The 15,566-nt window shown below is 43.7% G+C and overlaps 1 protein-coding gene across 1 annotated transcript in view; it reads right to left on the minus strand.

The window, feature by feature from the left end:
- Nucleotides 1–13,948, minus strand: part of LOC137783345 (inactive dipeptidyl peptidase 10-like) — a 178,335-nt gene extending 164,387 nt beyond the window's left edge. Inside the window, exon 1 of the mRNA XM_068573213.1 lies at nt 13,840–13,948. Coding sequence (XP_068429314.1) covers nt 13,840–13,899 — 60 coding nt within the window. The 5' untranslated portion in view covers nt 13,900–13,948. The remainder of the gene's footprint in view (nt 1–13,839) is intronic.
- Nucleotides 13,949–15,566: the final 1,618 nt, after the last annotated feature.

Genomic DNA, 15,566 nt, shown 5'->3' on the forward strand with positions numbered 1-15,566 from the left:
GCAGAGAGAGGAGAGGACCACGTCAGCTTCGGCTGCAGGTCGTCTGCTCTACTTTGTCCAGCAGCTCTCGGACCGTCAAACCGAGGGAGGTCAGGAAAACAGACAGATGGATGAATAACATGCAGATTCATTTCATCCCACAAGCTTGGATAAAATTGGACTAATATTACGCAAAGAATATTGCAATGAACCAGCCTCGCTCCCGTACTGCAGAACTGCACTGCGAGTTACATTTCAGGGGAAAAGTATTTTGTTGGGGATTGAGTTTTGTTTTTGACGGATCACAAATAGGTTTCAGATAAGTCGGCACAGTGCCACATAGGGAGGATGTCGAGCTGGATCAAAGCACACAGGACTTCCACTAGGGATAGCAAGACCGATACCTGGGCTTTGGGTAACAGCGGGTGCCGATCTGATACCAGCGTGAAATCAATCAGTTGTGAACCCCACTGTGTTTGCTTGACGGGCAGGTCAGCATGGCACCTTGTTGGGGTTTGGGAGGTGTGTGTCAGCTCCTCTGTGAGTGTGTGTTCTGATTGTTTCACTGGATGAGGACATCAGTCATCACTAGTCCAGACCGCTCCAAAGTCCTCAAACCCTACGCTAAGGTTTGTTCGTCAACTCACTGTGGGACTTCCTCATTGGGAAGATGGCCTGTATTGTAAGCATGGATTAGTTTAGTGAATATACAATTCCATTCACCCATTTTACAGTTTCAATTTTCACTCTGAAACATTTCCGCTTTTTTTTTTAACAGAAAAAATAAAAGTTGTACACCTGGTTGAGGTGGAAGTGCAATGGAAACAGAGGAAGTGAAAACATGATGACGGACAGGTAGCATGTGGCGTCCACTGAATCTCCCTTTCCACCGGACAGACGAGAAAAGACATCAGATGTGTCCATCACTTATTTACACTGCTTTGAGTCTGACTGTCTCTCTCCTTGCTTACTTTCCTTCTGCATTGCCGTAATGCCTTGACACATCAAAAAAAAAGCTTGAGGCGGATAAAAAGCGATGTGATCTGCCAACAGCAACACAGCAGCAGCGATGTTTGATTGGTGTGCATGTTTGTACGTATAGGGAACGCGGTACCATCACTGGTCACCGAAACTGCAGAAATGAGCTCGTCACACCCATGTGACCAGGAGCCTGTGCTCCCAATATGTGCCCACGTTCAGGCCAACAGAGCCCGGTGTGTTCTTGGAAAGAGGGAGACACTTTGCTGAAAATGAAACAACAAAAAAAAGAGAGAAACCAATCGAATGTTAGAAGTTGTCCCAGACAATTACTGATCTGCAGCAAGCTGTGGGGCTTCTAGATGTGATCGATAAGAGGGGGCCGCATCCTAAAGGCTCACCTGACATTTAAGATTGGTCTCAGTCTTATCTTTTTTAATCACTTTGTGTTGTATTTTAACCCATCTCTGTTTTTAGATAGAGGGATATAAAAATAAGAAAGAGAGAACATGTTCCACCCCATGTAGCTCAGTAAAGTACAACTGGAAATGCAAATGTCAAAGAATGGCTTTTAGGCCCAAACTAGCATGCTGAATTAAACCTAAATGTTTTTTAACGGCAGAGGACAGTCATTGGAAAGCCGAGGTGGCTACAATCTCTGGCATGTTGCCAGCAGTAACACTGATATCACCACATACTCAACGCATGCTAATGCCGGTTTCTCTCTTCTGGATCAACTCATCCTCCACTGCCTCCTCTCAGAAAGTCCAGATACATGCGCACGGTATTCTGGCTGTTCGCAAATAGTGATGGCAGTATGGATCTTGTCCACGCATGAATATTAAGAGTATATATTTGGTAGTATGATTAAAGCGGAGCTTGGGCGTACTGTACTGCAGGAGACGTACAAGAGGAAGTGATAGAAGGTTGGTGTACGGTAAAGTGTTCCATCAGTGTTTGAAGGCGAGAGCTTACCCTGGCTATTGTGAATAGGATGTGATATTTACATAATGCCGCTGCTCAAACTGAATATTTAAGGATCCTAGCTCCTGTTGGAATATTAATGAGCATTGAAAGTGGAGTACTTATAAAAGGTTAAAGTGCCGTGGATGATACACTGTAACAACTGGATAAAAAAAGAGGGAGATATTCTTACTCTAAGTCTCTTAAATAAAAAAATGTTTAACATGACTCCAACAACTTTTGGGGCAAATAGGGGTGTAATGATTTATGTATACACACTGTGCCAATGTCTGCCTTAGCTTTTAAACTTAAAAACACTTGGCACTGTTGAGGCAGGGAGCCGCTGGCCAGACTGCTGGCAGGCTGTGGAACAGATGGTTTCAAGCTTTATAGTCGTAGTCTGGCTACAACTAGCCACCAATATAGACATACAGACACAGTATATGGAAACTGGAGAGAGTGGCTAATGCTGCTGTGGCTAATGCTGCTGTGGCACTGCGTTAAACGTGCTATGATACATGTCTGCTCACTGAAGTCAAAGCCAGTGGCCACATTTAACTTGTTTCTGTCGCTCCAAATTCATCTACATGACTCCAAAGCAGTTGATTCAGCCATCAGACAAACCATAAGTGCGCAGGTAATCATCATTCAGATATCTTCTTAAAATGACATTCCCATACAACACAACTGCAGTGTGAATTACATGCTCAGGCAAACATATTGTGTTGCAGAGTTTGGCTGTTTTTGACGTATCACAAATATGAAATGATATTCTGAAAAAGTCAGTAGAAAGAGGAGGTTGGTGTGCTGGTTCGGTCAAACAAACACAGGACTTTCACCCAGGAGATCATTGTTCCTGAAAGTCAACATTCATTCATTTTAATTCATGTTAATGTATATGTATATTTATTCTTCTTTTAATCTCGTCCTCAGGAAAATAGCTATCATTTGAATTGCTAAATATTTGTTGACGAGCAAGTTGCTAATTCTGTCTGTAGCTACATCAGTTCATTACGGCTTTTTCACCATAAACGGCTGCCTGCTGTAGACAAGGTGGATGAGAGTGGTGAGACTGAAGCAAACCAGTGAAGTTGAGAGCCCTAAAACCAAAACAATGAGCTAGATGATGCTAAAAACAAGGGATCTAACACATGGTGAGACGCTAGATCTCTCAAAATGGTTGCCAATGGCCACCTTTACTACTGTGGAGCCCTGCAGTAGTTATAGTTCACCCCAAACACACTTAGCGTTTAGTCTGCTGATGCTGATTAGAATAAAAACATTCAAATTCTGTTCTCACTCATCAGGGGGTTCAGTGTTTTTGTTATGGGAACCGAGGCGAGGCTGCCAAGCTAATGTGCTCATAATAATGCAGGTTGTTTCCATGTTCTCCCTCCAACATAATTCAATCAAAACAGTGAAACAAAGAATGGTTCTTTAGCATGCCTGACATCTACGACAAAAGGCTCCTTGATATTACTGTCTATATTTACATTTATCTTGAAAAGGGATTACATGAATAACTAAGATAACAGTGTTTTAGCTTTGGAAAATAGTGATGCGGGACTACTACCTCAGCTATTGTGGCGGCAGCGTTGCAGCAGCACATTCTCTGAAGTGTCAAATCTCACTGAAATCCATTGTGTCGACATGAAATATGTGGAGCTGAGGCTGCAGGTTGCGCTCCGTCCTCACCGCATGAGGCTTCACCGGGCCGTGCCCTCACTTCACCAAGTTCTCCTCCAATCCGGCCTGCCAGCTGTTCCACAAAGATAACGGCACAGTAAAACGTGAACATCGTTGACGTCGAGCAAAGCTGACCCGGAGCTGACGTGAAGTCTTCCTCAGCTGCTGTAGAGCCGACATTATCCACGCTGTCCTCCTCATCCTCTCCCTTCTGCCGCCCTTGAGAAGGTTGTGTGATCAGTGCTGTTTGTCTGATGGTCAACACAATACTTGTACTCCTCATTCACTAATACACCCCTTTTCACAGCAGACAACGACGCTGTCATGATGTTTGCCCAATCTATCCCTGCACAAAAATCTTTTATTCACAGACAAAATATATTAGTTTATTCGTGTGATAACTGATTTAACTAACTAAGAAACACTTTTCTTGAAGTTGGTCAACAATCAGATGTATCTCCTAACATCTGCTATATTCTTAAACCACTGCTGACATCTGTTCAGTATATTTCAGTTCAGGATTCACCTGAGACCCCACGGAAAGCTGGTTTTCTGCTGACTTTGGTGAAACTGAACCGACACTGTAAAACATCAAAGTCGCACAATAACACTAACTAACCTGATCGATTGGTAGACCGGCAACTCTGACAAAAAGCAATAACTTTACCTCACTGAACAAAGAAGTCCTTTGAAGAGAGCAGACTGTAGATAGCGGCTTTGGATCCACATTGGAAAGGTCAGTTTGACGGCAAGGTAAGGGAGACGAAACATCGTAGATAGCAAACACTTTAACTGATATAGATTTTTTTAAGTGTCTAAAATACATTACTGCTCTCCGGATGGTACTCCAGTCTGTTTTTACAGACTGCAAGTAGTACAATGTAACTATAGGTAATACACTGACTATGGAGAAGTACCTCAAACAAACCAACTTCAAATATATACCTTCAAACAGAAGGCAGTCTTTTTTTCTTCAATCAGGACAGCCGGATAATACAAAGACATATGGCATGTCCATATGGAAACAGCATGAAAGACAAACACAAAGTAAACAACAACAAATACAAACAACACCTGTGGGACATAAAGTCCAATGCATATGAAGTATGATATAAAGCATCAAACAAGAATTAAACTCGAGTTTAGAAATGTCCAGATTTGTCGCTTGTCACACTTGAGTGCACCCTGATCACTGAACTGTTGCGCTACATCCCTCCTGTCAGTCTCGCTGATTACCAACCTTACTTCATCCGGAGCACAGTGAGGACTCTGCTCGCTATCTTATTCTGCTCCTCAGGACTCTGTGCATTCTAGCAGCACTCTGTGATCCATTCACCCTTATTAATTTCACTGCACAGCGGGCTCTGAAGCCCATTCGGCTCCGGCATAATCTCTCATGACTTTCACACGGCATACTTCATCAGACTTCTTACAAAGTGTTCATAACAGCGATGAATTAAGACTTTACTTCCCTGCATTGTATTTTAATGAACTCGCCAAATTGCATCTAAATGGTGTCTTTTTCCTGCGTGGCTCTCTCAAGACGCCGCCGCGGAGTCAAAACAAGACGAGACAAACTCAGCAGAATGTGAACGAACTCGTCAATCTTCCTGATTGTGTTTTCAAAAGAGAGATTTTTTTTTTTATCATCAGTCTTTTGAGCCCCTTTGGTAAAATGCAGAAAAAAAAACCCTTTCTACCTTGTGAGCGTCTGTTTGCTTCTTTTTCCCTCACACCAGAACCAATTTGTATTCTGTCTCTTTCATATCTTAAAAGTGGGACGTCTAAAAGACCCATGAGTGCCAGTCGAACATGCATGGCTTGACAAATGGCAGGTTATACCGCGCTGCATTGTTCTTTATAAGCCTTCTCTAGAGGCAGTGCTCTCATGCAAATGAGTGGCAGACACGTCTCAGCACAAAACTAATTAGCGAAGCATCTATAACGCATTCCTCAGCGAGGCCCGGGAAGGAGCGCTGTACTCAGATGGGAGGATGCATTGAGATCAGCTGGCAGAGCCATATAATTTATAGACCCAGCGACCGGAGAGCCAATGCAATCATTCTTATGAGGCTGATTCCCGCAATCTATCACTGGCAGAGCCAGGCCGTCCCGGGCAGTTTTTAAAGAGTGTTTATGTGATAGATCTTGGGAACAGGGGAACGCCTCGCAGGTTCAATAACCTGCCGGGGCCGAGTTGTCCGGCATCCAGTGCGTTGAGTTACGGAGATGAGAGCTATCGCTGCTGCGTGCCGGCAGAGAGATTGCAAACACTCCTGGCCTCCCTTAAAGCAAAAGGAGGAAAAAAATAAAAGTATGAGGGAAAGTGTATCTGAGCAAGCTGCTGTGTACAAACATACAATGTGAAATATAAATGAAAGCCGAGATGTTTCGCAATTCAATATTTGTCTTTATCCAGACAGGACGTTTTATCGCTGTTTGCCTTTATGGATATTCTTCATCGTTTTGTATTTTTCCATCTTCTTTCTCACAAACACATCACGCAATGCTGAGCAATAAGCAGCAATCGAGCCAACGTCGCCGGAGCTGTTGAGTACGTGGCTTTTCGGTTGTGATTTGGCTTTTCGAGTTTGAAGGCAAACACTTTTAAAGATGGACAAGTGGCGCATTAAACCGTTTAGCGACCTCACTGATGCTTCATAGGCAGACGTGACAGTCAAAATTTAAATCCAAGACTTTTTTGTTCCCCCCCCCACCGGCTCAGGGAAGAGTTTGATTGTAGATCTGCGTCGTCCTCATTACTTATCTTTCAAAATCTGAGTGACTTCCACTTCAACCGCGGCATAAGAACTTGTCAGAGTACTCCATCTGAAGTAAGGCTGACTTTGAGCTGGATGAAAGCACGTCGGTGTTCCAACACCGAATATATCTGCGACGACTAAATAAAAAAAAAAAAATCTCTATTTTGAGAACGGGCGGTTTTCATGGACTCCATGACAGACGAGTCCATGCAATGCAGTGTAAGTCATAAACATAGTTGTCAATTTTTCAGATAAGACTCACCATTAACTCAACCTGCAAATATTGATAAACTGGGATGCAATTAGCTCTCATCAAAGCTATCTCACTGAAGTTGCTCTTCACGATAATAATTAGCCAAGAAAAGGCGTCGAGCTAAAGGGCATGACGTGAAACTAATCCCCTGATGAGACCCTTGTCTTTCAAGTCTGAATTACATGTATGTGATGAGTAAAGATTCACAACATTCTATCTTTTACCTAATTTAGTTAGCTTGATGGCTAATTTCACAGATTATGAATGCAGTGTGTGTTTTACGTCTACACAGCAATCAATAACATGAGCTCAACTTCATCGTTATAATTGTTGCTTCTTCACCCTTATTAAGTCCATGTAAGCCCTTTTGACTGTGGTAGATTTCCTTGGAGCATACCCTGCTTTATCAATTCATTAACATGTATTTTCCAATTTTAATATGTACATATTTTACATGTATATGCAATTTTATTTATATATAATTAACAATTATTATTTGTTTCATGTATTTTTTAAATATACTTATATATTTATAATGATACACATATAAATGAAATCATTAAATTATGAATCTTAACCTTTCCCTCAGTCAAACTGATGAAACATTACTGTGAATAAATAATAAACTAATAAAGATGCTTGTTAGATCCTCAAAACGTAGATAAATTAATTATATCTCATGTATCTCTCGGCGGGCGGCAGAGCGCTGACGGCCCGGCGCTGACGGGGCGAGCAGGACCTCAACTCATCGGCGTATCTTTTTACGTCGGCTGATTTTTGACAAACCGACCACAGATTTCATGCTTAAACAACTAACTTTTCGCCTGAAAACATCCTAAGATTATTTTGTGACTCAACAACAGTATTCAGAGAATTTCAACTTTCAGTTGTGAATTTTCTCATCAAGTACAGCGAAGATTGCATTTTGAGAAATGCTGTAGACATGTATACGCTGTTTGGCCAAGACTCGACACGTCACATTAAAGATGTTCTATTGCGAAGATCACAATATCAGCTTTTCTCCGTGACTCTACAATCTCAAAAACGCTGGCACGGTTGCGCGGCTCTTTAGGCCCAGTACAACTCCAAAAAGGAGGACAAATACGAAGAGGGCATTGCAAATTCTGTTCTGGTCACCCTTTAACTATCGCCCCTGCGTGGGTCTCAACATAGCGACGGCTGAGGCGGTGGCTAGCAGCTAACGGCGCTAACAGTGCCGACAACAATAACGGTGCTGACAGAGCCAACAGTGACCTGAGTCCTCGGCTGTAACCTGAAACCATTCAGAGAATCTGTAAAGGCTGCTGAGTGACGTAAACTAAATCACTGATCACTTCTCTGAAGTTTGATAATGATGATAATAGTTAGGCAGATACGTGAATGAATGATAATACGAATGCTATAAATAGCCAGTGGCATGTGTGATGACTTCTGCTCTGGCCTCGTGGGTGGCACAAGACAATCAAAGTAATGGCTTCCTCTTTGTCATGTTATTCTTTGAAAGCTCTAAAGACTGATGGAGTAAGTACTGATGTACAAACAGCTGATTAAGGGTCTGTGTGCTTCTATTCATGGCTATCTTTGGAAGTGGCTGAACGTGTCCAAATTCCCTCCCTCACTTCACTCATTCACTACTTCCTGTATAACAGGCACTCATTAGTGAGAAGTAGAATTGAATCATGTATCGACTGCACAGATTTACGTAATCTGACAATGTGGCGTCAACAGCCGTAAACTCAAATACATGTATGGAGACTAGAAAGTGACTTTTAAACACAGTGTGGGCGTGTTCCAGGGAAATCCATGAACATGTCTATGTGGGAGTGTCCAAATCACCAATTCTTTAAGTTTGCACAAGGAGAATTGTGTGTACATCCGACATGCTAACCCCATCCAAGGCTGAGTGCTAAAATCCTCCAGTCGCGGTCTAATAGTACTTGTAAGCTCCTGAATCGCTGCTAGAGGGGAATAACATTATCTTGAACTGTTTTAGTATTGTTTTAGTGCAATTATGTTTTACTCACATTCTTAACTGTATTATGTGTTTAATTAAATTATTTCTGCTTTTATATCTTTGTAAAAACACGTTTTTCTGCTTTATAAATGATGTTTTCATTATCAATACACTGCGACCTAGGGGCCAGTTTATGACATAACAAAAGCATTCAATAATATCTCTGGTTCTGCTGCATGAATTTTCAGACTTGTCTTAACTACCCATTGTGTGTGATGGAAGAGAAATGCTAAATCAATAGGCTCCTCTGTTCAGTGCACTGAGACAACAAACTGTCTCCCAATGTCAGCTCCAGGCAGTTCATTTGAAGGGAAGCTGGGGAACACGTCACCGTACAGATGAGGGATCAGTCCAAATGTGTGAGCCTGATACAACAGACGGTTGTAACTGTACGCACGGAGCTGAAATATGCATTCACAGTGTGTTAGACACAGAAGTGTATGTTTGTCGCCCCTGGTGCAGAAACTATACTTTTGTTTCCTCCTGGGGTCGAGATTTTATCAAGAATAACATGTGGCTTCATGATAGACACTGTTGTGCCCGCTGCTGAAAGACTTCATGTCACTGTAATTTTCAGCCGCGGGCTTTTTGTCACTCAAGAACCGTAAAAGCGATGATGTGACTATAAATGTCTTGAAGGTAGTGGGTGTCAGATACAGCCGCACGCTCAGATGTACTTTCTCCTGTCATCTTGAAACAGGATCCTAAAATTGGTATTTCCAAAAAAAACTGAAGAAAAAAAAAAGGAGGTTCAGTCCTTTGCACTTACATAAATCACACATAAGTCACACTTCAGAATAAATTCCTGCCGAGAACCCCGCTGCGCACGCTCGCTGTACAGCCACAATGTGGCAGCACAGCGGGAGAACTGCTGCTGCCTCTCTGACACAACCGCCCAGCATATCACGGCCTCCGCCCACGACCTCTAGTCACGACCTCGCGTCACAGCCTCTCGTGACGAGGGGCGCTGAGTAGAAACGTCAAAGGAGCCGACACTTTGGCGATCAACGTACTCGTTACGTCACATGGACGATGTGTTCTGAAGACGATCTTGCAAAATGTCTTTTTTTGGCGAGACACTCGACTAAGTACAGTTGTTTGATTGAGATGTTTCCACAGCAGTACAACACCATGACAAAAAGAAGCACGCATAAGGTAATAAAGCAGTTCATGTTGAATCACACGGGATCTTATGCCTCTCAAGAACCTTGACATTCTTCCAGTACTGGTCCCAACGACTACATTTATTTACTACAATATGATGGCGTCCATAACAGCGTCTCCTAGGACACAGCTGTAATCTGCATGTGGGTGGACCTGACACAGAGGACATGAGCCCGGGTTGAGTTAAACTCAGGCTAGACCCCCGGACCTCAGGCCAACAACACTTCTGCTGCCGCGTCCTAATTGGATTTCTTATCTTGGCTCGCGGAACAAGGACACAGCTATGATATGAAGAGGAGGGGGCATTTAAGAGGATAACAGCGAGCCGTTTAAGACCTCAGCACCGGACGGCGGTCAGACATGGAAGGATTAAAGCTTTTTTTTGACACAGGAGTTTTGAAGTACTTAATCCTGACTATGATCCCCGCTTGATTCGCTGATTTCCCACACATGTCGGCTGTGAGCTGAAGGCAAAGTGCGGCGCGGCGAGCTGCAGCAGTGCCTCGGTGTCGGCTCGCCGTTGTTATACATTTGGGGAGGTCTTATGTCGATGTCGAATGCAGCGAGCCGCCGGTTAGCTTTTTACGAATAGTGCAAAGACAGGCCGGGAAAGAGAAAAGGGCACACAGACTTAGAAAGTTACACAAGCAACCCTCAAGGCAACAGGATATGAGGCTGTAATGTGATTCAACTTTATAGTCACTGTAAGGCACATTGGAATATCGTTTTCCAGTGCTCAGACGCTGCATGTGTATCTTTCAGAATGTTTATGTGCAGAATAGCTTGTCCTTTGACATGGCCATGTGTCTGTATTTAACCCGGGAAACAACCGCTCTGGTCCACTTCCTCTTTCTCTGTCGTTTGAAAGACAAACGTCATGACAGACACGTACGTGTCAAGCTTCCCTTTCCAACCCACTCTCGAGTGCTAACAGGACATTAAAGCCTTCGATCTGCGTGACACCAATTCAAAGTCCACTAATCACCTGTCGGTTCTGCCAAGTCTGCTTCCCGTCCACCGGCCATCAAGCCAATCAGCTGCCTTCTCTAATTGCCATTCATTGATCCTCACTGGTGGAAAGCGGTCACAAACCCTCACATGACCCCCACATCCCTGCCGCGTTGCCCCTGGTAATGCAAACCAAACTGACGGCAGTGAAAGGCGTGACTGGACACGTTGGGTTGGTGATGCCGCCTGCTTCTGTGCACCAATCAGAGTGGAGCAACGTTTGAATCAGACACTGATGACGCGTGTGCGGTTTGACCAGATTTAATTGACAGTGACCGAACAACACACACAGTTCTGATGAAAATACTGAAAATACTTTTCATTCAGAGCCTACTTTTCCGGGATAATGCAGCTTTAGAACCGCTTGGGTTTTATTCACTGAGCGGGGCCATTTCTTCAGTTTACCGACTTCCTGCTTTATCTTACTTTGTGGTGCATTAGAAATGTTCCAAATGCAAAGCAGATTATCACTGATTATTTCCAGGTTTCTATACTCTGGTTTATGGTGATTCACATCCCTTCTGATCACAAGGTTGCAGCTATGGCGCTCCAGGTACCAGCGGTGTAACGATACAGAGCTCTGGGTCGAGATTCAATGAGCAACGATCAAATATCATAGATGCAAAGTGAGTAAGATCTTTATTTGAAATTCTCACTTTCTGTCCGAGCACCTCCTTCCTCCAGAGCCCAGGAATGAAGTTGACAAATCAAAGTTTAGTTGATGTGAGTGTAACTGATTGTGTCATATAGACTTATGATATTGCCTCAAAGGCCTCTAAATTTAATCAAATTGAAATTGTATCATGGCAGACTTTCATATTAACTAATATATCAGTTAATATCATATTGTAAGGAATCAATATAATATTGCATTGTGATGAAACTTGTGATTCACACAGCTAGCGTCCCCTCGAGCAGCAGCTCTTGGACGTGTCAGTTTCTGCTCGTTTCATGCATCCCGTGTCTTTTCAAAATAAACTTCCAACATAACTTTACTTTGTTTTTAGGTTCACTTGAAAAAGTGTAGGGAACAAAAGCATTTGTTTAAGTTTCAGTTACACTTTTAGTTCTTGATTTCACAGCATTATTCTTTATTTATTACTTTATTCTCACATTTTCCTTACTGTATAAATCGTTTTTCGTACCGTGTAGGTTTTAAATGCATTTTAGGAAAACATTGCTCTAAATATAAATAGTGATACTATCTGACCACAAAAACACCTCCACCCTCAGAGGAAGAGCTGCTCTTGATTTGAGAGCAATAAGGAGTTTCCTTGTCTCATGTCTTGTTGGCTTGTCCGTAAGTTAGAAGCTGATTCAACGTTTTTGATTTGCAAGTTTTATCGTATAATAGTCTGAAGGCCAAAGTTGCCCAAACTTTATATTGCATTGAATGGAGCTTTGAGTTTGGATTTGGACGTTTGCGGCAACGTCAACGTTGCACCCCAGTCTCAAGGACGCTCATAGTCACAAAATGCAATCTGTTGTTTGTGTCGGGACACCAATTGTTGTTTTCTTTTTTTCTGCTCAGCACAAAAAGAATGCCAATGGAAAGTCGATTAGGATCCTCATTCAAGCTGGAGACACAATTGAAATGCATCCATGTGACGAAGCAACAGTCAGAACAAGTAACATATGATAACTTCATAAAGGCCTGTGTTCGGCCTGCGCGTCTCACGCTGACGCTAAGGCTGACCCAGCATCAGTCTGTGACGGGTTTGAGAGTGAGAACAGGTTGCGTCGATGTTCCCAGAGCTCCTCCAGGAACTGAACCAAAGCTACGCAGACGAGACACTGTGAGGAAATGAAGCGTATTCATCCAGAATGAGAATCTAAAAAAGGACAATAAATATGAATCAATTTGCTTGTTTGATCTTTCACAAAGAGTGAAAATTTCAACATGGAGGAAATGTGTGATTTCTGAGAAGCATCCCGCAATTCAACACGTGCAGTGTGACGCCCACAGCCTCATTTTCTGAGCCTCCCGCTGTGTCCCATTGTCGCCCTGATGGTGAGCATCACCAGACCAAGACATGGCAGATGGAGACCTGGCTTAATGCCGGGGTCAGGAGGAGCAGCAGAGGCTGCTGATGAGGACTCAGGAGGAGAACACATGCTCACGCACAATGCTCGAATAGTGAAAGAACACATATCAAAATAAAAAGGCCTTATGTATCTCATGAACCAGTGTAACATTGAACTCCACTATTTCTAAACATACAGCCTTGTCTTAAAAAAAACATGTGTGAGTCTGATTGTTGAGTCACGCGCACACGCACGACCCAGACCCCACTTCTTCAGCCCCATGCAGCCTTGAGTGCTGAGATGGAGTGGAGACAATGCGGATGCTGCCTCGATCGTGACTCGGAACACAAAAAACACGACGGCGCTAATGACTGCGTTACCTGTCCTCTCATTGTCCTCTCACGTCATCATCCATCAAATCATTAACAAACAAACACGCGCCTGCTTGCAGCCACTTTCACAATATGGGCTCATGTTCTAAAAGCAGGTCTAGATATCAGGAGATCTCCCGAGACTATGCGCACGGCAAAGTTGAGCAACTGATGCGCCACCCGATGCACACTCTTGTCTCCATGTGTTCTCGTCCTCACCGCAGCCAGAGAGCGGCCAGAGAGGAGGAGAGCCTCTTTAATTCCTCCTCAGCCCCGACAGATAATATAATTATAAGGAGCGCGACGTGATGTGAATGAAATGTTGCCACTGCGCCAAGTGTGTGCTCTTTATCCAACACGCTCCGGCTGGACGCAGGAGCTGAGCCCGCATCCAACCCGGCCAGAGGGAGCAGGTGGAACCACCAAAGGGGGGAGAGAGGGGGTTCAGACGGTAACCTCGTGGGGATTTATGATGGGGGACGCTGACACACATGTCCCCAAAACCATCTCCAAAGTGCTGCGCGTCAATGCGCATAACCCGCACAAGTTCAGAGCGGAGCCGCTGCTGATGCGGAGTCACCGGACACGCCGACAAGTTCCTCCCAGCGGGGACCGAACCGGCGCAGAGCTGCTTACCTTGATGGTCTTCGTGGACTGGCATTTGACTTGATGCGATACGGTGGCGGTTTGGTTCATCTTGGGACTCCGACACAGACGGTCCTCCTTATCCAAGAGAGGCGAAACAGCCACGAGAGAGAGAGAGAGAGAGAGAGAGAGAGAGAGAGAGAGAGAGAGAGAGAGAGAGAGAGAGAGAGAGAGAGAGACGCCAAGCGAGCCCCCTCTACAACTCTGCAGCGCGGGATGGAGGGTCTGCTCTCACTCTCCGTGCTCTCGGTGCGCGTCTGACAGATGCACAGTACGTGTGCCTGGCGCGGCGTGTGTGTGTGTGTGTGTGTGTGTGTGTGTGTGTGTGTGTGTGTGTGTGTGAGTGTTTGTGTGTGTGTGTGTGTGTTTGTGTGTGTGTGTTTGTGTGTGTGCACACTAAATGACCGGTGATGATGGGTAACCGGTGGCGACCGCAGACATTTTTTGACGAGGGTGGCACGTGATAGTAAATCCCCAAACAGTGTCCCAAACAAACACGTAATGCAACAAATGTGGCTATTATTATTATTATTATTATTATTGTTAATGATAATAATAATTTACACAGCAGGGATGCAGCTCTACTGTATACACATTTACACATAGGATGTGTATGTTTTCTCATCTGATCAGCAGCATTGCTCAAACAACAATTAAATGCAATATTGACCCAACCGCCAATATAACATCTTGAAATATTGATGCAGGACTGGATTCATTTTGCAAAGAGGCCCCAGAGCAAATATATGGTATGGGTTACTTTTTGCCCTCTGGTGTTTCCACTTTCTGCCTTTAGCCTTCAAACAATTGACCAAATGCCTCTCAGTAATTACTCCTATAGAGACCTGCTGTCTCCCTCCCATCTCGTCACATAGTGGCGTTCAGTCGGCGGCCACGAGGCCGACACCGACCCCCAAATGTATTGTTGTCATAAGCTGTTCTAAACAATGCAAATAAAAATATATTGCTTTTGCCTCCCTATCCATAAAATAATATATTCTATTTTGTGACTATTTCATGAACTGCTGGAGATGTTGCATGATTCAACGCTCAGAGCAGTGTCGTAGTAAAAAGAGTGAAATATTCTGTTTCCACCTAGGAGACTACTGCTGTGTGAAACCAAGTCAACATTAACTTATTTAGCCTAACGGCAGATATTTCAATGACATTTTACTGGACGTTTATCTTGAAAAGACATTTAATGCAAGTAACGAGCAGAATCTGTACGTTTCCTGTGTACATGTTTCCTCAGACTTACCGGGCGTTTTAGCGTCCTTAAGATCTTTGTTTTGGTTTCCCAGCCCACTCCAGAACAGAGAGAGCGGAAAGAAACGAAAGAAGAGCGGCGGTTGGACGGAAATCTGTCAAGTCAGCGCATACAAGACGTCCAATGCGCGCTGATGTTGCTCTACCTCTGCATGTTTAAACAGAACAGAGACGTCATGATTCCAGAAATGTACCACGAGAAAGGGAAACAGTTCACGATACCCAATTCAATACCACAGTAAAAATCGAAATCTAAGTTTCTCATTAAAATACTGGATTTGACAAACTTTTATTTGAATGTTAAGTTATTATGGAACCTCTCCCCATATTCATTCTCACTAAATTGAGCTGAAACAAATCATATTGTCACTGAATGAAGCATATTGAGCCAAGCCGGACTGTCCCGCCCACTGGCCGCTTGCAGCTAATGTTAACTAGCGTAGCATTATCTC

This window comes from Clinocottus analis, unplaced genomic scaffold, assembly GCF_023055335.1.
Source record: "Clinocottus analis isolate CAN_PGR_092001 unplaced genomic scaffold, fCliAna1.0.p SCAF_12, whole genome shotgun sequence".
NCBI lineage: Eukaryota > Metazoa > Chordata > Actinopteri > Perciformes > Cottidae > Clinocottus > Clinocottus analis.